At 36.6% G+C, this 23,298-nt stretch overlaps 1 protein-coding gene across 6 annotated transcripts in view; it reads left to right on the forward strand.

The window, feature by feature from the left end:
* Positions 1–23,298, forward strand: part of TMEM116 (transmembrane protein 116) — a 95,543-nt gene that overhangs the window by 17,072 nt on the left and 55,173 nt on the right. For all 6 annotated transcript variants that reach the window (XM_073881116.1, XM_073881114.1, XM_073881119.1 and 3 more), the window contains exon 4: positions 4,322–4,453. In XM_073881116.1, the coding sequence (XP_073737217.1) occupies positions 4,322–4,453 (132 nt within the window). The remainder of the gene's footprint in view (positions 1–4,321; positions 4,454–23,298) is intronic.

The raw sequence follows: 23,298 nt of genomic DNA on the forward strand, positions 1-23,298 counted from the left end.
GGTTAAGAATGTCAACCATCCTCCAGTTTTCCTTTTTCCTCCATCAAAGAATATTTTTAACAGCAAAAAACACATGGAAGTCATAATCTGAAAAAGACCAAAATAGTCTATTAAATTAAAAATAAATGTAGTAAATTGGAGAAATCCATAGGGAATCTTTGAGGGGACTAGCTGATGAAACAATGACTCAGAGAAGCAAACTGAAGAGAGAAGAAAGTGGCCAGACTAGCCATTGTTAAATAATACTCAAGGCAGATACTTTATTACACTTATGTGACTTATTTGCCCAAGAAGATCACTTTTAATACTCTTTGTAACCTGATTTCATTTGAATAGAAATATTGGGAAGCAGGGTTTTAGAAGAGTATTCCTATGAACCTCACCAGCACAGACTTGGACCCAAACCTCCCCAGGGAAAGCCTTTCACACAATGCACATCCTCCCTTCCCTAGCCCTTATCCTGCTCTTGATTTAAATTAGGTACAAATTAGGCATTTTTAAAAAAAGATTTTATTTTTTTATCTGTCAGAGAGAGAGCACAAGCAGGGGGCGTGGCAGGCAGAGGGAAAAGCAGGCTCCCTTCTGAACAAGGACCCCAATGCGGGACTCGAACCCAGGACCCTGATTATGACCTGAGCTGAAGGCAGACACTTAACCAACTGAGCCACCCAGATATCCCTATGCATGTTTTTTTAAAAAGAGTTTTTGCTTTCATATTTTGGACTATGTTTTAGGTTTTTATGTGTCTGCCTAAGTACTGCACACTGTACTTGATTGCACTTTCCTTTGCAAACCGGTCTTTGCATTACATTCAACATAGTATCTTGTGAACATAGGCAGGGTGAAATTTTTCTTGACTTCAGTAGGTACTCAGTTAATTTTTGTTGTTTACTTGATTGACTTTATCTCCTGTCACTAGAACTCATTGTTTTCCAAGCATGAGTGAAGTTATATAAACCTCTTTTTATCCTCCATTTCCCTGCCAAAGACTAGATATGTTTTAGTGGCAAACAGCTCTCTCTCTCTAAGGCTATTTATTGAATCAATGACCATAAATAAAATTACATTCTTGCTCACAAAAGTCTCTTGGCTGCCTTTCTCCTCCAGAGTTTATTTTGTGTTCAGTTTTAATTTTTTACCCATTAACAGTTAGAAACTTGTGGAAGGTCATGGGCCAGTAGAATCTGTGAATGTGCCATCTGGTTGGAATTTTAGTAGGCTTACCCAGAGCAAAGGCTATATATGGTAAAAATAATAATAATATCTGATATCTATTAAATGTAGTTTAAAATGTTATTTCACTTGTTTTTGTATCTGTTAGCCAAAGCAACTTGACCATTTACCCGTTTGCCAGGTATAGTATCTTAGCTTTCCTCTCATTTGGAAGAGGGGAGTCAGAAAAATTCCCTTTTGTACAGGTGAGATTAGTTGTTATATTAGGTAGTATGTGATAATAACTTAAAAAAATTTTTAATTTACTTTTTCTTGTGATATATATCAGATATGGATTAGAAAGCATAAAACTTGTATGTACTGTTTAAAGAATGATTATAACCACTATGGACAAGAAATAGAAATTGGCTGTACCAAAATGCTCCTTACTGGTCAACCTACTATGCTCCTTACTGGTCACAAATCTCTTCCTCACATCTAGAGATAACCACTATCCTGACTTCTGTGATCATAATTACTTTGCTTTTATGTACAGTTTTGTCAATGTATCTTTAAACAATTTATTTCAGCTCATTTTTTAACTTTTTGTAAATGGACTAATATTGTATATATTTTTTATATAGTTTTGTGATTTGCTGTTTTTTGTCAACGTTATTTGTAAGATTTATTCATGTTGTGTAAAGCTCTGGTTCATTTCATTTTCACTGACGTTTAGCATTCTGTATTTTGAACATATCATAATTTATGTATCTATATTGCTATAAATAATCTTGCCCATGTCTTCTGGTGCACACATGCAAACATTTCTCTAGTGTATTTACCCAATGACGGAATTGCTGTAGGAGAGGCATATCTCCTAGATAATGCCAAACTTTTTCTAAATGGTTGTGCCAGTAGGGTATGAAAGGTCTCATTGCTTCATGTTTCCATTAATCCTTGATATTGTCAGACTTTAAAAATTTTTGCCATGAATGTATAATTTTTTTCTCATTGTGGATTTAATTTTTCATTTCCTTGATTACTGATATTAGGCATATTTTCATATGTTTATGGCCATTTGGATTTCCTCTTAAGTACCTGTTCACATCTTTTGCCTAGTTTTTTCTACTGGGTTTTTTTTAATTGCTTTGTAAGAGTTTTTGTTTGTTTTTGTTTTTAATACTGTTTTGATACCGGTCCTTTGTCAGTTTTATGTGTTGCAAATAATCTTCTCCCATTTTGTGGCATGTCTTTTTCTTTATGGTGTCTTTTGACACATTTTTCTTTTTCACTGGTTGAATTTTTCAGTTACTTCCTTTTAGAGCCTTTTTGTTTTGTTTAGGAAAAATTTCCCTGGCCAGAAGTTGAAGACATTCTCCTCTATTATCTAAAAAAATTTTTTTGTGGTTTTTGCCTTTCACATTTAGTTATTTAAATCACTTGGAACTCATTTTTGAGTGTGTGAGATAGAAAGTAGGGGTCCACTTTTATATTTATCCATATCCCCAGTTGTTGCAACAGCATATTTTGAAAAGACTATCCTTTCTCTCTTGATCCAGAAAGCTGCCTTATGGGTTGCCTGGCTGGCTTAGTCAGCAGAGCCTGCAACTCGATCTCAGGGTTGTGAGTTTGAGCTCCACATTGGGTGTAGAGTTTACTATGATAATAATAATAATAATAATAAAATAAAAATGTTCTAAAAAAGACATTTCTAGGGGCACCTGGGTGGCTCAGATGGCTTGGGTCATGATCTCAGGGTCCTGGGATCGAGCCTCGCATCGGGCTCCCTGCTCAGCGGGGAGTCTGCTTCTCTCTCTCCCTCTGCTTGTGCTCTCTCTTGAGCTCTCTCTGTCAAATAAATAAAATCTTTTTTAAAAAGCCACTTTTATCATGTATCAAAAGTTTTTACTTATGCTTAGGTTTGTTTGAGCTCTGATTCTGTTTCATTTGTCTATTTGCTTATTCCTGTGCTAGTACCACAGTATCTGCGCTCTAGCTTTATATTAAGTTTTGCTATGTGTAGGACGAGTCTTCTTTTTCCTTTTTCATCAAGAATGTCTTGGTTATCTTGATATTTTGTATTTCTATATCAGATGTAGAGCCAGCTTGTCAACTTCCACAAGAAAATATGTTGAGATACAATTGATAATTGCATTTAGTCTATATATCAGTTTAGAGAGAACCAACATTTTTGTAATCTTAGGTCTTACAATTCATGAGCATAGTATATTTCTTCAGTGTAGATCTTTTTTGGTGTCTCTCAATAAACATTTTATAATTTTCTCTGTAGGTTAACCAATACTATTTTTAGAAATGTGGGAGTAGGGAGGCCAAAGGGGAAGAATACTAGAAAGTGATAAAGAAGGACAAACTTTACTGATGGGGTCAGAAATTGAAAAGCAGCATACACAATTCATACCGATATTTTTCCTACTCCGAGTTTTCATTGACAAAATAAGATGAATAAGGTCTGAGGATCTAATGTATAATGTGGTGACTATAGTTGATAACATTGTGTGGTATAATTGAAATTTGCTAAGAGAGTAGAACTTAAATGTTCTCATCAAAAAAAAAGTAAATGTGTGTGGTGATGGAGGTGTTAACTTGGGGAAATCCTTTCATAATGTACGTGTATATCAAATCATCCCATTGCACACTTTAAATATCTTACAATTTTTCAATAAAGAAAAGAATAAGAAAAATGCAAGTTAAACTATGTTAAGATTTAAAAAACCTCTTTTTTTTCTTGAGTCCTTAACCCTATCCCTAAACACTCAGCTGATGATCTCATTTCCTATTGTTGGATGTTGACTGTGCAACTAGAGCACTTTTAATTTTCTATTTGTGGTGTGTCTCCCATCACAAAATTTCTTATCTGCCCATTTTTTCCTTTGTCCCTATATCTGAGGAAGGAATATGTTTATGAGGAAGAAGTTCCAGTGCTAGTTTATCCATGAGTAGTCTGGTTCCAGGACAATTGGGATAGTTGCAATTATATATTCCTTCCTACCTGGAGTATTCCTTTACATTCCCCACAGTCCACCAATGACAGAGACCCCAGAAAAATGATGCCCAGGTTTCTACTAGAAAGGTATAACATAAAAATAATTGATTGTTATATTCTCCTAGCTACATCATTTATGAAATGAGCCTCTTGTTGCTTTGACAGATAAGGCCACTCTTTTATCTGAGCTTCTCTGACCTTCTCCTGGGGATATGCTGGCTCATTGAGGCACTTCTTTATGGAACTTCAGCAGCCAATAAGGACATTGTCTGCTATAACTTGCAAGCAGTTGGACAGGTGAGTGGTACTAGACTGTGACTGTATCTTATAAGACAGGTATACTCAGACCTAAATAGAAAGCAAAGATAATCCATCTTGGTAAGTGGGGCCCTTTTGTTTATTGTTACACTTTGAAACAATAGCTCTTAATGTTTTTCCATATTAAAAAACACTACTTGTTTATTATATAAAGGGTGGAAAATTCAGAGAAGCAAAAAGATAATTAAAATCACCCATAATCACCCACGATATTTTATATGTATTATATATCTTTCCAATCTTTTTCTCTGTAAGTATATGCATTTTAAAACAAATAATTTTTTGTAAATTGTTCTTTTTTTAACATAGCATGAGTGTATTTCCATGTAACGAAATTGTCTTTAACAATATCTTTTGAGATTAATGCATTTTTTTAAAAGATTTTATTCATTTATTTGAGAGAGAGAGAAAGCACATGAGATGGGGGAGGGTCAGAGGGAGAAGCAGACTCCCTGCTGAGCAGGGAGCCCGATATGGGATTCGATCCTGGGACTCCAGGATCATGACCTGAGCCGAAGGCAGTCGCTTAACCAACTGAGCCACCCAGGCGCCCAATGCATGGTTTTTTATTAAAAGACTATAATAAGCATTGGCTTAAATTGGGAAATACTACATAGCATTATGTATAGATTATAGATCTTTCACAGATTTTATCAGTAGATTAACCCACACAGTACCATCTGTATATAAAGTTTCTTATATTTCTCAGACTTGCTATGTGAAAAAGTAGAGGTTAAAATGCAATCTGTACTCACTGTTACGTGTTTCCTTTGAGATTTGTTACTAGAGGGAATATTTCTTTCAGTTTAGTAGGAAAATATTAACATGTCATTGGTGGTATGAAATCTATTACTAATATAAGTTAACTATCTCATATGAATTTTAGTATCATAGAAACATACTTTATTCAGTCCTCCTAATATCTCATAAATTGAGTAACACTGTATTATTTTCTCAGCTAAGGAAATAATATAGCTTTGGAAGTAAAAAAAATCTGCATAGAATTCTGAACCCGGTTAACTTTGTAACCTTAGGCAAATACTTAATTTCTGAACTTAAGTCTCCTAGTCTGTAAAATGGTCATTAATAATATTTACCTTGTGCTTGGCATAGGTATGATTGATTCTTTTTTTTACAACTTTATTGAGCTATACATACAATAAATGACATATATTTATTTATTTAATTTTTAAAATATTTTATTTATTTGAGAGAGGGAGAAAGCATGAATGGGGGGAGGGAAGAGGAAGAGGGAGAAGCAGAGCCTCCACTGAGCAGGGAGCCCGATGTGGGGCTCAGTCACAGGAGCCCAAGATCATGACCCGAGCCAAAGGCAGATGCTTAACTGACTGAGCCACCCAGGTGCCCCTACACCACAATATTTAAAGTGTACAATTTTACCTTTTTAAATATATGTATACCCCTGTCAAATCATTACCACAGTTAAGATAACAGACATTTCTATTTCCATCACCCCCCAAAATCATTTCAAGTTTATTTTCCTTTACCTCATGGAGCATATAAATTACAATAGTTGCTTTTAAAAATTTTAGTCGGATATTTCCAATATCTGGCTATTTCTAAGTTGGTGTTTGTTGATTGTCTTCTCCCATGATAATAGGTGACAAATTTCTGTTCTTTGCGTGTCAAGTAATTTAGGATTTCATCTTGGACATTGTGAATGCTACGTAGCATAGACTCTGGGTTCTTTTGTAATTCTCTGGAGAATGCTGATGTTTTTGCTTAGCAGACAGTAAACCTGATTAGGTTTAGAATGTGAATTTCTTTTTTAAACAACTTTATTTATTTGAGAGAGAGAGAAGGCAGGAGAGGGGGGGATCAGAGGGAGAATCAGACTCCCTACTGAGCAGGGAGCCCAATGCGGGACTTGATCCTGGGACTCCAGGATCATGACCTGAGCCGAAGGCAGTTATTTAACCAACAGAGCCACCCAGGCACCCTAGAATGTGAATTTCACTTCATCATTTTTAGGTTCAAGTTCTCTAAGCCTCGTTCTCTAAGCCTTAGCTATGCTGGTTTTGGGCTGTCATGTGCAGGTATAGTGTAGTGGTTAGGTTGAGACTTATATGACATCATACACAGAATTAGGACATCTGCTTTTCCTGCTCTGTCACTTTTGGGATTCCATCCACACTTTCCTGCCTGAAGGGGGACATTCTCTGGTTTATGTGGCTTAGAACATAGGTTTCTGTTAGAGTTTTAGGTGCCTTCATTGAGAAGCATCATGATTGGGATGCACACTTGAGGAAAAGCTGTAAGAGAGCAAGAGAGAAAAGTTTGGGAAACTCACTTTTGTGCAGTTTGCTTCTCCATATTTGACTCCTTTGTTTGAGGGAGAAGCAGAGCCTCCACTGAGCAGGGAGCTTTTCAGTCTTCAAGTAGTTAATTTTTATATTTTTCCCAGAGTTTTTGTTTGTAATCAATGGGAGGGATGGCCTGAAGAGGGCTAAAAAACACTAACTTATTTGGTTATATTTATTTATTATTTATTATTTATTTATTGAGAGAGAAAGAGCATGTGGATGGGGAGGGGCAGAGGGAGAGAGATTTTTTTGTTTTTTAGAGATTTTATTTATTTGAGAGAGAGAGCACAAGCAGTGGGGGGGGAGGCAGAGGGAGAGGGAGAAGCAGACTCTCTTCTGAGCAGGGAACTGGACATGGGGTTCGATCCCAGGTCCCTGAGATTATGACCTGAACTGAAGGCAGATACTTAACCAGCTGAGCCTCCCAGGTTCCCTGGAGAGAGAATTTTAAGCAGGCTCCATGCTCAGCTCGGAGCCTGATGCAGGGCTCGATCTCATGACCCTGAGATCATGACCTGAGCTGAAATCAAGAGTCCATGCTTAACCAACTGAGCCACCCAGACACCCCTAGCTTTATTTTTTTAATTGTGATAAAGTGCATAACATAAAACCATTTTAATCATTAATTTTTTAAAAATTGTGGTAAAAAACACATAACAAAATTTATCATCCTGACATTTTTAAATATACAGTTCAGGGGTGGCTGGGTGGCTCAGTTTGTTAAGCGTCTGCCTTTGGCTCAGGTGATGATCCTGGGGTCCTGGGATCAAGCCCTGTGTCGGGCTCTCTGCTCAGCGGGAGCCTGGTTCTCCCTCTCCCTACCTCTCTCCCTGCTTGTACTCTCTCTCTCTCTCTCTCTCTGTCAAATAAATAAAATCTTTTAAAAAAATCTTTAAATGCACAATTCAGTGATATTAAGTACATTCATATTGTTGTGTAATTATCACCACCATCCATCTCCAGAAATTCTCATCATCCCAAACTGAAACTCTGTATCCAATGATTCCACTTCTCCCACCAAGCACTACCATTCTTTCTATCTGTATGAATTTACCACTCTAGTTACCTCCTATCAGTGGAATCATACAATATTCGTCTTTTTGTGTCTAACTTATTTAACTTAGCTTAACGTATTCAGTGTCCATCCATGTTGTAGCATATGTCAGAATTCCATTCCTTTATAAGGCTGAATTATATTCCACTGCATGATTATACCACATTTTATTTATTCATTTATCCATTGATGGACATTTGAGTTACTTCCATCTTTCGGCTATTGTGTATAATGCTGCTTTGAACATGGGTATACAAATACCTGTTTGAGCCCTTGCTCTTAATTCTTATAAGTATATATCTAAAAGTGGAATTGCTGGATCAAATGATAATTCTATGTTCAATTTTTTGAGGAACCACCATATTGTTTTCCATAACAGTGGTATCATTTTACAGTTCCACTGCATAAAGTTTCTAATTTCTCCATATCCACATTAACAGTTGTTTTCTGGTTGTGTGTGTGTGTTTTTTTAAATAGCTATCCTGATGGAAGTAAAGTGGATTAATGTGGTTTTTGAGTTGTATTTCTTTAAAGATTAGTGGTATTAGTGATGTTAAATATCTTGTTGTGTGCTTATTGACCATTTGTATATCTTCCTTGAAGAAATGTTTATTCAAGTTCTTTGTTCATTTTTAAATTTGTTGTTGTTGGTTTATAGGGGTTCATTATGTATTATGAATATTAATTCCTTATCAAATACATGATTTATAAATATTGTCACCCATTCTTTCACAGGTTGCTCTTTCACTCTGTAGATTATGTCTTTTGATGCACAGAAATATTTAATTTTGAATTAGTCCAATATATTGTTTCTTTTGTTACCTGTGCTTTTGATGTTGTATTCAAGAAATCATTGCCAAGTCCAGTGTCATGAAGATTTTCCCCTATGTCTTCTGCTAGAAGTTTTATAGTTTTACCTTTTAGATTTAAGTCTTTGATCTATTTTAAACTAATTTTTGTATATGGTATAAGGTAAGTGTCCACCTTCATTCACGTGCACGTGGATATTCAATTTTTTAAATAACATTTGCTAAAAAGACTGTCCTTTCCTCACTAAATGATCTTGCCACTCTTGTTTAAAATCATATGACTTATATGTGACATTTTATTCCAGGCTTTTTATTCTGATCCATTAATTCTATATGTCTTTAATTGTTTTTTTTCTTTAATTGTTTTAATTACTGTTACTTTGTACAAGTTTTGAAACTGGGAAGTACAAGTCCTCCAACTTGGTTCTTCTTTTTTTTTTTAAAGATTTTATTTATTTATTTGAGAGAGAGAATGAGAGAGAAAGAGAGCATGAGGGGGGGAGGGTCAGAGGGAGAAGCAGACTCCCCGCTGAGCAGGGAGCCCGATGCGGGACTCGATCCCGGGACTCCAGGAGCATGACCTGAGCCGAAGGCAGTCGCTCAACCAACTGAGCCACCCAGGTGCCCCTTGGTTCTTCTTATTTATTTATTTATTTATTTATTTATTTATTTATTTTTAAAAGATTTTATTCATTTCAGACACAGAGATAGAGAGAGAGAGAGAGCATGAGCAGGGGGAGAGGCAGAGGGAGAGGGAGAAGCGGGCTCCACGCTGAGCCAGGAGCCTGATGTGGGGCTCGATCCCAGGACCCCGGGATCACGACCTGAGCCAAAGGCAGACGCTCAACCATCTGAGCCACCCAGGCGCCCCTTGGTTCTTCTTTTTAAAGATTGTTTTGGCAGCCATCAAAAAAAATGAAATCTTGCCATTTGCAATGACGTGGATGTAACTAGAGGGTATTATGCTAAGTGAAATAAGTCAATCGGAGAAAGACAATTATCATATGATCTCACTGATATGTGGAATTTAAGAAACAAGGCAGAGGTTCATAGGGGAAGAGAGGAAAAAATGAAACAAGATGAAACCAGAGAGGGAGACAAACCATAAGAGACTCTTAATCTTAGGAAACAAACTGAGGTGGCTGGAGGGGAGTGGGGTGGGCGAACGGGGTAACTGGATGATGGACATTGGGGAGGGTATGCATTGTAAGGAGCACTGGGTATTATATAAGACTGATGAATCACAGACCTGTACCCCTGAAACAAATAATACATTATATGTTAATTAATTGAATTTAAATTTAAAAAAAGATTGTTTTAGCCAAAACAATCTCAGGGTCCGTTGAGGTTATGTATGGATTTTAGGATGTATTCTGCTGTCATTGGATGGAATGTTCTGTACATGTTGTTACGTCAGGTTGATTGATAGTGACCTTCAAGTCTATTAAATTCTTGCTGATTTTCTGTCTACTTGTTGTATTCATTAGTGAGAGATAGTGATTTTCCTGATAATAATTGTGGGTTTATCTATTTCTCATTTTAGTTCTATTAGTTTTTGCTTCATGTATTCTGAAGTTCTCTTCTAAGGAGTATACAAATTTAAGATTTTTATATTCTCTTGATTAGATGAACTAGTTGCCATGATGAAATGACCTTTGTCCTTGGTAATATTCTTTGCTCTGTAATTTCCTTTTTTTTCTGATATTTATATAGCCATTCACCTTTTGTTATGTTTTGTTGTTTCACTTTCAGTTATCATTATCATGGTATATATTCTTACCTCCTTGTAAATTTAAATTATTTGTATATTTTTATTTAAAATGCACTTCTTGTAGGCAGCATATATTTAGGTTTTAGCATTTTATCCAGTCCAACAGTCTCTGCCTTTTATTTGTGGTTTTTAGGCCACTTACACTTAATTTGATTGTACTATTTTATTTGAATCTATCATTTTGCTCTTTGTTTTCTGTTCTGTTCTTTGTTCCCTTTTCTTCCTTTTTCTGCCTTCTTTGGCTTAATATACTATTTTTATTATTACCTTTTATCTCCTTTGTTGGCTTATTAGCTAAAACCCTTTGTTGTGTTACTTTAGTGGTTGTATTACAGGATTCATAGTATACATTTTAACTTATCATAGTTGAAGTGATATCATATTTCTTCACATATAGGGTGAGAATCTTACAATGTAATACTTTCATTTCTCCTCTCCTGGCCTTTATGCTATTGTCATGTATTTCTTACATGTATACTGTAAAGCTCACAATATATTTTTATATTTGCTCAGTTAATTATCATTACAGAGATTTAAATAATAAGAAAAAATCTTTTATACTTACTATTTCCAATGTTCTTCATTCTTTTGTGTAGATTCAGATTTTTGTGTGATACCATTTTTCTTCTGCCTGAAGCATTCTCTTTAACATTTCTTATGTTGTGGGCCTGCTTTTGTATGTTTGAAAATGTCTATTTTGCCTTTGTTTTTGAGAGTATATTTGGTGGGTATAGACTTCCTAGAAAATTTTAGTACTTTAACATATTGCTTCAATGTCTTTTTGCTTGAACTGTTTCCTTTAAGAAATCTGATACTATTATCTTTGTTCCTCTCTGCATCTTTTTTCCTCTGGTTGCTTTTAAGATTTTTCTATTAAAAATGAATAATTTCGGATGCTTGGATGGCTCAGCTTGTTAAGTATCTGCCTTCGGCTCAGGTCATGACCCCCGAGTCCTGGAATCCAGTCCCACATCGGGCTCTTGGCTCAGCGAGGAGCCTGCTTCTTCCCTGCCTGCCATTCCCCGCTGCTTGTGTGTGTGCATGCTCTCTCTCTCTCTCTCTGACAAATAAATAAATAAAATCTTTAAAAAATGAATAATTTGATTATGATGGGCCTTGGTGTCATTTTATTCACATTTCTTTTCCTTGGGGTTAATTGAGCTTTGTACCTATGAGTTTATAGTCTTTATCAAATTTGGAAAGCTTTTGTCCATTATTTCTTCAAATATGTTTTCTTTTTCCCTTTCCCCTACCACTTGTACTCCTTTCAGGCATCCTATTACCTATATATAATGCTGCTTAAAGCTTTCCCACTATTCATTGATGCTTTTTCAGTTTTTGGATTCTTTTTTTTTTCTTTGTTTTTCATTTTGAATATTTTCTATTATTATAGAAATATAATATATATATTTCAGATTCATTAGTCATTTCTTCTGCCGTGTCTAATCTGTATATTTACTTCATCTATTGTAGTTTTCATGTTTAGCAGCTCAAATAAGGTCTTTAAAAATATCTTCCATGTTTGTACTTATTAAAAATATGGGATAGAATATAATAACTATTTTATTGTCTTTTGTTGCTAATTCTAATATCTGTTTCAGTTTTGCGTAGGTTTCAGTTGATTGATTATTCTCCTCTGTATAGGTCATGTTTTACTCCCTCTTTGCATCTAATCTTTTATTGGATGTCAGACACTGTGAATTTTATTTTTGGGGTGTACTAGATATTTCTGTATACCTATAACCATTATTGAATTTTATCCTTGGATGCAGATAAATTACTTAAAATAGCTTGAATCTCTCAGATCCTGCTTTTATGATTTTTTAGTTAGTTCTGGAGTGATGCTTAGTCTCAGGCTAATTATTTCTCACAACTGAGCCATGGTCTTCCTGAGTACTCTATCTTATGTCCTTTTGAATTACCAGTTTTTTGAATCTTGGTGGTAGGAACTATTTTTGGCCCTATGTGAACTCTAGATACTGTTCTGTAATACTTTTAGATAGTTCTTTCGGCTTTGGATATTTCCCTTATATACATGCATCAATCAGTACTTGGCTGAATACTCCAGGAAGAGCCCCTGCAAATATCCAGGGTGCTCTGAGCAGCTCTTTCCTCTCCAGCACTCTGGTCTATGAACTCTAGCAGCCTTTGTCTTCCTGGATTCTCATCTCTATCTCCTCAACTCAGAGTTAGCCAAGCTCTGCCTCAATTTTTTCTTCCTGTACTATAGCATGGGAGCTCTCTTTAGAAAATAAGCTGAAGTAGGAGTGCCTGGGTGGCCCTGTTGGTTAAGTGGCTAACTCTTGATTTTGGCTCAGTTCATGATCTCAGGGTTGTGAGATCAAGCCCCCATCCGGCTCTATGTTCAGCATGGAGCCTGCTTGAAATTTTCTTCCTCTCCCTTTTCTTCTCCTTCTGCCCTGCCCCCTTCCTCCCCCCCCCCCCCACGGGCATGCACTCTCTCTCTCTCTCTTTCTCTCTCTCAAATAAATAAATAAATCTTAAAAAAAAAATAAGCTGAGGTAGTTCTATGGTTCGTCTCATGTTTCCCATGTTTCAGAGATCACTGACTTTGTTATCTGATGTCTAATGTCTTTTAAAACTGTTGTTTGAAATATTTTGTCTGTCTTTTTTGTTTGTTTGCCAGGAAGGTAAATTGAGTTCTTGTTATTCCATCTTGGCCAGAAGTAGAAATTCATAAGTAAAGCTTGGGACTGAGAATGTGCTCAAAAATCTTCAGCCATTTGGATATTCAGGGTTAACTTGGAGGTTTTCGGGGAATATATTATTTAAATAATTCTCAATATCTAAGTTATTCTTTAGAATACAAAAATGTGTAGACTGTATCAGATTAATGTTTCAGTATTCCCTGTTGTCTTCCCTCCTGATAAACTCTCTTGGCTTGGAGGGAAAAAATGCTATTTAACTTGGGTCTTTTCTTTATACTGAGACACACAATTCATTTGAATAGTCAATTGGTCCATTTATTCAACTTTAGGAGAGAATGAGATGTAGGTATCCCTGACATTTCAAAAGTTTGTGTTATACCTCTTTGCTTTTACAGAAGACCTACATGAGTACCTGTTCTTGCTAACCAAAAGAAATCCAAAGAGGATTTTGGTCTTTGTGGAAAAAGGCAAAAAGCAAAAATAGCATTCAGTGTTTGTTTTGCAACACGCCATTATAGAGGCAGTGTGTTCCCCAACCAGCAAGTGGCACCGCCAAGCTCTTTCCCCAGGAATACACTCAACATCAAGCTGCCATAACTTTGAACTGTGTATGTGAGCATCTGTGCTGCATCTCTATTTATTTTGTACATCCATTAGAAGATATTTCCGTTTACAAGGGTATCAGAAATGACAATCATTACTGCATTGTTTTGCTGTTTGATAAATCTGTATGACTTTGAGGAAGTCATTTGATTTTTATGACAATCATTATTGCTAGTTGAATATAATTAAGAATACAGATGAATAGCCAAATAAAGAGATACATAAGTCCAAAAGGGTCCTGAACGCAGGAGCTTCTGTCCCTGTGGAGCTGGATGTGTTTACCAGCCCAGAAACTTTCTGAATCCTGTAGTTTAGAGTTTTTTATGGAGGCTTTATTTTGTAGGCATGGTCAATTATTAATTCAATCTCTAGCCTCTCTCCTCACCCTGGGGGATGGGATGTAGGGCTGAAAGTTCTAAGTCTCAAGTCATGGTTTGATCTTTCTGGTAACCAGCGTCTATCCTAAAACTATCCAGGAGCCCACCAAGTATCATCTCATTAGAACAAAAGGTGCTCCTATCACCCAGGAAATTTCAAGGGATTTAGGAGCTTTGTGTAAGATGCTCCTATCATTCTCATCACTCAGGAAATTCCAGGGGTTTTAGGAGTGCTGTGTCAGGAATTGGGGGGCAGACACCAAACATATATTTATTATGTCACAAGAGCAAATCCAAACTTGGTTCTTTTCTCTCTCTCTCTCTCCATGTTACTGGAGAATCCTGGTACCCAGTTTAATACTCTTTAGAGACCCGGAGACTAAAAAATACATTCTTTTGTTAAAAATGGAACATTTTCATTTTTTAGCTTTTCTACATTAAGATTTTTTATAATTTATAAAATTAATACATGTTCTTGACAAATTTTAAAACATGTTTTTGCATACCTGGGGTTTACAAATGAAAAGTTCACCTCCCTTTTCTAACCCTGACTTTCACAGTTTAACCAGTTGAGATTAAATGTCTCTGGTTTTCAAAATTCCTCTGTAACTGGTTCTTGAGAAAAAATTGGGAGTGAGTGGAGGCGTGGCACTCCTTACTTGCACAAGCAGATGAGAGGTCCTAGATTTTCCAAGAGTCATAGTAAGGAAAGGACTAGTCACCTGATTTAAACAAACAAGATATCCAAGTTCCTTAATTTAGCTTTCCAGTTTCATTCTTTGAACAGGGAGACCCTTTTGAAAAAAATTTTTTGAAAACAAGTGCCAAGATTTTTAGAACATAGTTAGTAGTTATTAATTATTTCCACTGAAGCAGAATGAAAGAAAATGGGCTTAAGCAATAGTAGGAAAATACTTAGTTTGGGTAGAAACCTTGAGGATTATTATGCAGGAATAAATCATTAGGGTCAGTTTGGTGTTTCCCTGTCAAATGTGTGTGTAATTTTCATGTGAAATGGATTTGCCAGGTGATACACCAGATAGATGGTTCACTGGTTCTTAGACTTCAGGGTTTTATAAATGAGTAAAACTAAAGAGAAAAATGTGAGTTGTCATACTGTTGCTATTTTGTTAAATTAAGAACACTTTTAAAACAAGTAGTACTTAATTTCATAAAAGGAATAACAATTCATACTAAAAAACTAGGCAAAATAAAATCTCACACTATAATATGGACTCTTTAAATGAGTAGATTTAGCTATATGAAAAATTCAATTACATCACCTATGTTTTTCTCAATATTTCTTAGACCAGTGCCTATTTTGTTAGGGATCACCACTAATTTTTGAACTGGCATTTGGAAATTATTGCACTATATAGGCTTTCACAGCTCTTTCCAGGTTTCAGATGTTAAAGCTTCAGGACGTGTGGATTTTTTGTTTTGTTTTGAGCTTTTCCTCCTCTACTGGGGTGGGTGTGGAATGCAAATTAGAATCAGGCTTATTCATCTCTTATGTTATTACTTTGTTATGTGCCTGGAGTTACTGAGTTCTTGCCTGATTTAGATAATGAAAAGAGTTTTGTAGGAGACCTAGAGCTGGTCAGGGGTGGACACTGGCTCACTACAGCTCTGGTGCTTTTATGTGTCTTCAGTGAACTGGAACAGAAGAAATCAATCATTTACCAAGAGCTAGTCATTTGTTCTGGAACTTACCTGAGAAGCAAAGTGAGTTTGAAAACTAGGCTATCAGAAATAATTTCATTCTTTGATTAATAAATTAAGATGTGGGATTTTCCAATTGCTTTTTTTTTTTTTTTTTGAAACTCAGCCAACCAGTAAATAGATGTTACTGTGCCACCATAACATTGGAATCAGAAGGCTTTGTCTGGTCTATAGCATTTGACCCTGAAAGATGGAATCTGATCCATAGTCTAAGATGCTGAGAACTTTTAATTCTGTTAGATGATTAGATCTACACCAAGAAGATTAATTTGATTGTATATGATTGTCCCCCAGATCAGTCTTGGGATCAGGAACAGATTCCATGCTTTTTCCAAAAGGGTCTAGGAGTACTGCTGTGCTGATATTTCTGCTTATCAGAGATAACTGCTATGGAGAAATAAGATAAGGGAAAATGACAGTGCCAGACACTATCCCAGTCTGCTTCCCTATTTACTTTTGGCTATTCTAGTGTTTATTTTGACATAGGTTGAAGTGTCAGCAGTCACCTTTTCTTAGTGAGTGAACCAGGTTTCATTTCTTGAAGAATATGCTAGGCATATACTTTAGAGACACCAGTTTGGGTTGCAGATGACGTGAAATTTGTGGCTTGGAGTTAAAGCATTGAGTTTGGAGTCAAACAGATCTGGGTTTAAATCCCCCAGCCCTGGTACCTATTAGCTGTATGATTTTTAAGCAAGTTAATTTTTCTAAGTCTTAGTTTCCCTATGTAAGATACGAATAATGATAGGATTTGTAGGGTTGTCATGAAGATTAAATTCGGTAAAAATGCAAAGTGCTTGCCCCTAGTGTAAACTGTTGTTGTTCTTGTTATTTTTGGAGGTAAAATAGAATATCTGCTGATCTTCTTAGGACTAGAATTCACCTGCAGGCCTTTTATTTCCTCCCCATATTTACTGATCTATTACTTTCTGAATCTGTCTGGTAGAAAGCAGTCTATTAAAAATATTCTCTTATCTAGGATTTGACTTCATGATATTTGCTTGTTAATATATTCTCACTGCCTCTCTGACCTTTTGGACTTAGCCTGCCTAACTCCAAGGCCTAAATTTTACAGTGGCTAGGGGTTTGTATGACATTATTATTTGATTTTTAGGGTCTTTTATTGGCTTAAATATAAAAGGAGTGCAAATAAACTTGCTGATTGATAGCTGACCTCTCTGGATTTAATTTCATGCTTAAAGACTCTGTGCCCTTCTCTATGGGTAGATTTCTGATGCTAGCCCACTTCAGCTAGCTTTTATTTCTTTTAGCCATTGTGTACTAACCAACATCTGATTAATGCCGTGGCACGATGTCTGATCTATGACAGAACACATTTGTGTCATGATCAATCCCGTTTGTGAAGGGAAAGTAGTCTTAACAACAACAGCAAAAATCTGTTGTACCCTAGGTCCATGTAACAGAAGTAGCTGTATCTAACACTGTTAAGTGTTTTGGGACATCTAGAGTCTACTTTAGAGTGGAATTCTCTCCCTGTATTTTCTGTTGCTCAGAAAATGGGTTCTTGTCTACATAGAGACAAGAATGAACTTGTTTAAAAATGTCATCTGAGAGGGGCACCTGGGTGGCTCAGTCATTAAGTGTCTGCCTTCGGCTCAGGTCATGATCCCAGTGTCCTGGGATTGAGCCCTGCATTGGGCTCCCTGCTGAGCAGGAAACCTGCTTCTCCCTCTCCCACTCCCCCTGCTTGTGTTCCCTCTCTTGCTGTGTCTCTGTCAAATAAATAAATAAAATCTTAAATCTTTTTAAGATTTTATTTTTATTTATTTATTCATTTGAGAGAGCGAGAATGAGAAAGAGAGAGAGCACATGAGAGGGGGGAGGGTCAGAGGGAGAAGCAGACTCTGCGGGACTCGATCCCGGGACTCCAGGATCATGACCTGAGCCGAAGGCAATCGCTTAACCAACTGAGCCACCCAGGCGCCCCTAAAATCTTAAATCTAAAAAAAATGTCATCTGAGAGTATTTTTATACTAGATTGTACTCATTTCTATTTTCAGTTGATAAGCTTGAGCTGACATCTTTTCAAGACAATTTTACAAAAAAGTAGAAAACCACATTTGAAATTTAGGTATCTTCATTTTGTAAGAGTGAACTAAATAAGCTATTGAGATCTTGTTTAGTTTCAGGATTCAATAAAAAAAAACAAAAAAAAAGCCTGGTTGAAAACGGAGACTCTGGAATTATATTTTGGTGTATGGAATATTTGGGGCAAATAAATTCTTACATTAATTTTTTACTAATAATAGAAGTAAACTTGTTTCGGGGCGCCTGGGTGGCTCAGTTGTTAAGCGTCTGCCTTCGGCTCAGGTCACGATCCCAGGGGCCTGGGATCGAGCCCCGCATCAGGCTCCCTGCTCGGTGGGAAGCCTGCTTCTTTCTCTCCCACTCCCCCTGCTTGTGTTCCCTCTCTCGCTGTGTCTCTCTGTCAAATAAATAAATAAAATCTTAAAAAAAAAAGTAAACTTGTTTCTGCCACATAACAGACCTTAAATAAATCATGTTAAAATACTAGTTTTGGTTTTTTCATCACAAAAATAGAATGAAATGTCAGTATATATGTAAAAGTACTTTTAAGTTCTAAAGCATTATACACATATAAGGTTGAATAGAAGGTTCTTGCTCATCTTCCCTATTATAAATTCTTCTTTATACATGGTATTGATTCAGTAACTGTTTGCCTCACTGGGATTTTAGGAGAATAAAGATGATGGATTTGATAAGTTGTGAGTGTCTCAAAAGAATACAAGGTAGTTAGGATGATAAATTTAATTTAATTTTTAAAAGATTTTATTTATTCATTTGAGAGAGAGAGCACAAGCAAGGGGAGAGGCAGAAGGAGAGGGAGAAGCAGACTCCCCACCAAGCTGGGAGACTGACATGGGGCTTGATCCCAGGACCTGGAGATCATGACCTGAGCCGAAGGCAGATGCTTAACCATCTCAGCCTCCCAGGTGCCCCAAAGGATGATAAATTTATAATTAGTCACCTCTGTTTGATATTGAAGAATGTTAACATTTGTCATAATCATCAAGGTTATTAACAACAATACTCTCAGGCTTTAACAAATTTTTAAATCTGAAAGCTGCAAGAAATGTCAAATTTAGAATATTTACATATCTAGTGGGAGGGTGGAGGAGTCCGTCAGATATAATGACATCCTGGTTCCCTCTACTGGGCTTAAATGAAATTACCTTTTTTTTTTTTAAGTTTTAATTTTAATTCCAGTTAGTTAACATACAGTGTTATATTAGTTTCAGGCATACAATATAATGATTCAACACGTCCATACATCACCTGGTGCTCATCATGACAGGTGTACTCCTTAATCCCCATCACTTATTTTACCCAAGCCCCCAACTCTGCTTTTCTAATTAAAAGTCTGTTTCTTGGTGTCTTTCTCTCTTTCCCTTTGCTCTTTTGTTTCTTAAATTCCACGTATGAGTGAAATCATATGGTATTTGTCTTTCTCTGACTATTTCACTTAGCATAATATTCTCTAGATCCATCCATGTTGTTGCAAATGGAAGATTTCATTCTTTTTTATGGGTGAATCATATTCCATTGTATATAATGGATACCTATTGTTTCTTAAAACTTGTTTCCTTGGCTTAGAATGATCAGTGTCTTTAAGTGTCAACAAGAGGAGAGAGGAAGACAGGGGAATCAGATCACGTTTCAAATTTTACTGCCAATGTTGAAGAGCCATGTAATTTAGAGGACACTGCTCCCTACTTATAGATCATCACTTCTCTCACATGTTTGCCTTAGTAATGGTGGGAAAGTTTTAGGGATCTTTATAGATTTTTTTCTAAAAACTAAACTTGCATCTGCCTATGGCCTTGGATAAAGAAACTTGAAGTTATTAGATGAAAATGTATTGTTTACACTTTGTCAGTCATTATACTATACGTTGGAGCACACATCCTTTAAAGTTTGTTCATGAGATTGCAGAAATTCAGTCACATCTTCAGGCTCCACTTCTAGTTCTCTCATAATTTCCACCACATCTGAAGTACTTCCTCCACTGAAGTCTTAAACACCTCAAAGTCATACATGAGGGTTGGAAACAGCTTCTTCCAAACTCCTGTTAATGTTGATATTTTGACCTCTTCCAAAGAATCACAGATGTTCTTAATGTTACCTAGAATGATGAATCTTTTCCAGAGGTTTTCAATTTACTTTATCCAGATCCATCAGAGAAATCACAATCTGTGACAGTTATAGTCTTATGAAATGTATTTATTAAATAATAAAACTTGAAAGTCTAAATTATTCCTTGATCCATGGGCTGCAGGATGGATATTGTGTTAGGAGGCAGGAAAACAATATTAATCTCATCATATATTTCTTTTTTCTTTTTTTTTAAGATTTTATATATTTATTTGAGAGAGAGAATGAGAGATAGCACGAGAGGGAGGAGGGTCAGAGGGAGAAGCAGACTCCCCGCTGAGCAGGGAGCCCTATGTGGGACTCGATCCTGGGACTCCAGGATCATGACCTGAGCCAAAGGCAAATCGCTTAACCAACTGAGCCACCCAGGCGCCCCTATTTTTTTCTTTCTTTTTATTTATTTGACAGAGAGAGACACAGCGAGAGATGGAACACAAGCAGGGGGAGTGGGAGAGGGAGAAGCAGGCTTCCCGCTGAGTGGGGAGCCCGATGCGGGGCTCGATCCCAGGACTCTGGGATCATGACCTGAGCCGAAGGCAGACGCCTAACAACTGAGCCCCTCGTTGTATATTTCTGTCAGAGCTCTTGTGTGACTCAGTACATTGTCAATGAGCAGTAATATTTTGAAAAGAATCTTTCTTTTTCTGAGCAGCAGGTCTCAACAGTGGGCTTAAAATATTCAGTAAACCATGTTGTAAACAGATGTGCTGTCATTCAGGCTTTTTTTTTTTTTTTTTTTTCATTTCTAGAGCACAGGCAGAGTAGATTTAGCATGATCCCGGGGTGCCTCAGTGCCTCAGGTCATGATCCCAGAGTCCTGGGATCGAGCCCCATGTTGGGCTCCCTGCTCAGCTGGAGCCTGCTTCTGTCTCTCCTCCCTGCTTGTGCTCTCTCTCGCTGTCTCTGTCACTATCTGTTTCTCTCTCCCAAATAAATAAATAATAAAATCTTTTCAAAAATAAGAGTAATGATCCCTAAGTGAACTAATAGATATAAGTATTGAACACTGACAGCTGCTTATATTATAAAAAGACAGGCTATTTGATGCTATGTGTTTCTTGAAGGAAGAACATGCCACAACCTATGAAATATTACTGGTCATTGACTCTAAAACCCCTGAATTTGACCTTTTAGGGTGGTAGTATATATCTAACCATCAATAAACAGAAAATACCGAGACAAAAAATATGATAAACTATACCATAGAGGTGCGATCAGAAGAATACAGAGGAATCTGTGGAAAATTAAAGGATAAAAAACTGATTTGGAGGCACCTAAGTGGTGCAGTTGGTTAAGTGTCCGACTCTTGGTTTTGGCTCAGGTTGTGATCTCAGGGTTGTGGGATTGAGCCCTGTATCAGGCTCCATGCTCTGTGTGGAGTCTGCTTGAGGCTCTCTCTCCCTCTGCCCCCCTCAAAAATAAATAAGTAAATCTTTAAAAAATTTTTGATTTCTTCAACAAATCAATAAATAATAATGAAAAAAACCCAAAAGATGGAAGGGGAAACTGGTGTTTAGAAGAGATTTAAAAATATATATATATATTGCAGAGGCAGGACTTCTGGAAAGGTGGTGTGAAGCACTCAGAAGACCTACTGCCCAGTGAAACAGCTATTTAACTGAAAATTATAAGAAAACAACCATGTAAAGTCACTGGAAATTGTCCTATGGATATAAAACAAATAGACAAATATTTATTCAAGAAACTTTATTAAATCTTAATAGAGCAGTGAGAATCTATGGCATTTGAGACGTGACTTGTTTGCCTCCTCTTCCTGTCAGACATGTGTGATGAAAGCTCTACTCCAGGTGCTTTACTGTGAGTGGGTGTGGCCAAGAGATGGAAACTCCCTCCCCACCCAGCTCCTGGTCTAGGGCTACAGTTTCATTCCAGGAGGGGCAGCAGAAGACTGCCAACATCATCATCCTTCCCAACCCTATGCTCTGTTTCAGACAGGTACAGCTAAGGGAACAGAGACTTCTTTCTCCTACTCACCCCCTATTCATAGAGCAAGGGCTCTGCCTCATATGCAACAGGCAGAGAATACTGGGGCCTGATGACTCTTGTGCCAACTTGCTTATATATTGGAGGCTGGTAGAGATAAGCCAAAAGAACCAGGGTCTGCCATTCCCCTTTCCCTGTGCTTCTGGTGTCATATCCAAAAAATCATTGCCAAGACTAATTAGGCATTTTCCTCTATGTTTTCTTCTGGAAGCTTACAATTTCAGGTCATATATTTAAATCTTAATCCATTCTGAGTTGACTTTTCTGTATAGTATAAGGATCCAATTCCTTTTTTTTAAAATGTGAATATCCAGTTTTGCCATCACCCTATATTGAAGAGATTATTCTTTCCCCATTGTTTATTCTTGGTTCCTTTGTCAAAGATTAGTTATATGGTTGTTTATTTCTGGGCTCTCAATTCTGGTTTTTTTTTCTTACATGTCTGTTTTTATTCTATATTATTTTGCTTACTCTACCATATTATACCAATTGCCATAAGCATTATTTTGCTTACTGTATCATATTATTTTGCTTCCTATAGCTTTGTAATATAATAGGAAATCAGGAAGTATGATGCATTCATTTTTGTTGTTCTTGCTCAAGATTGCTTTAGCTATTCAGGGTCTTTTGTGTTTACATTTTTCTCCAAAAAATGTCATTGGAATTTTATAGGGATTGAACCTGTAGATTATTTTGGCTAGTATGGACATTTTAATAATCCTAATTCTTCTAGTCCATGGGCACAGGATATCTTTCCATTTATGTGTGTCTTCAGTTTCTTTCATTAGTGTTTTAAGAGTTTTGAGCGTACAGATTTTTCATCTCCTTGGCTAAATTTTTTTTTCTTTTTCTTTTTTTATTTGACAGAGAGAGAGAGACAGCGAGAGAGGGAACACGAGCAGGGGCAGAGGGAGAGGGAGAAGCAGGCTTCCCGCTGAGCAGGGAGCCCAATGCGGGGCTCGATCCCAGGACCCTGGGATCATGACCTGAGCCGAAGGCAGACGCTTAACAACTGAGCCACCCAGGCACCCCTTGGCTAAATTTTTTCTTACATATTTTATTATTTTTGATGCTATTGTAAGTTAGATTGTTTTCTTAATTTCTTTTTCATATAGTTTGTTGTTAGTGTTTAGAAACACAGATGATTTTTGTAGATTGATTTTGTATCCTGCAGCTTTACTGAATTTACTTCTAAAAGTTTTTTTTTTTGGAGTCCTTAGGTTTTTTATGGAGTCCTTAGGATTTTCTGTGTATAAGACCTTGTCATCTGCAAATAGAGACAATTTTACTTCTTCCT

The sequence above is a fragment of the Callorhinus ursinus genome, unplaced genomic scaffold, assembly GCF_003265705.2.
Source record: "Callorhinus ursinus isolate GAN/ISIS: 27379988/994484 unplaced genomic scaffold, GSC_fseal_2.0 scaffold41, whole genome shotgun sequence".
Taxonomy (NCBI): domain Eukaryota; kingdom Metazoa; phylum Chordata; class Mammalia; order Carnivora; family Otariidae; genus Callorhinus; species Callorhinus ursinus.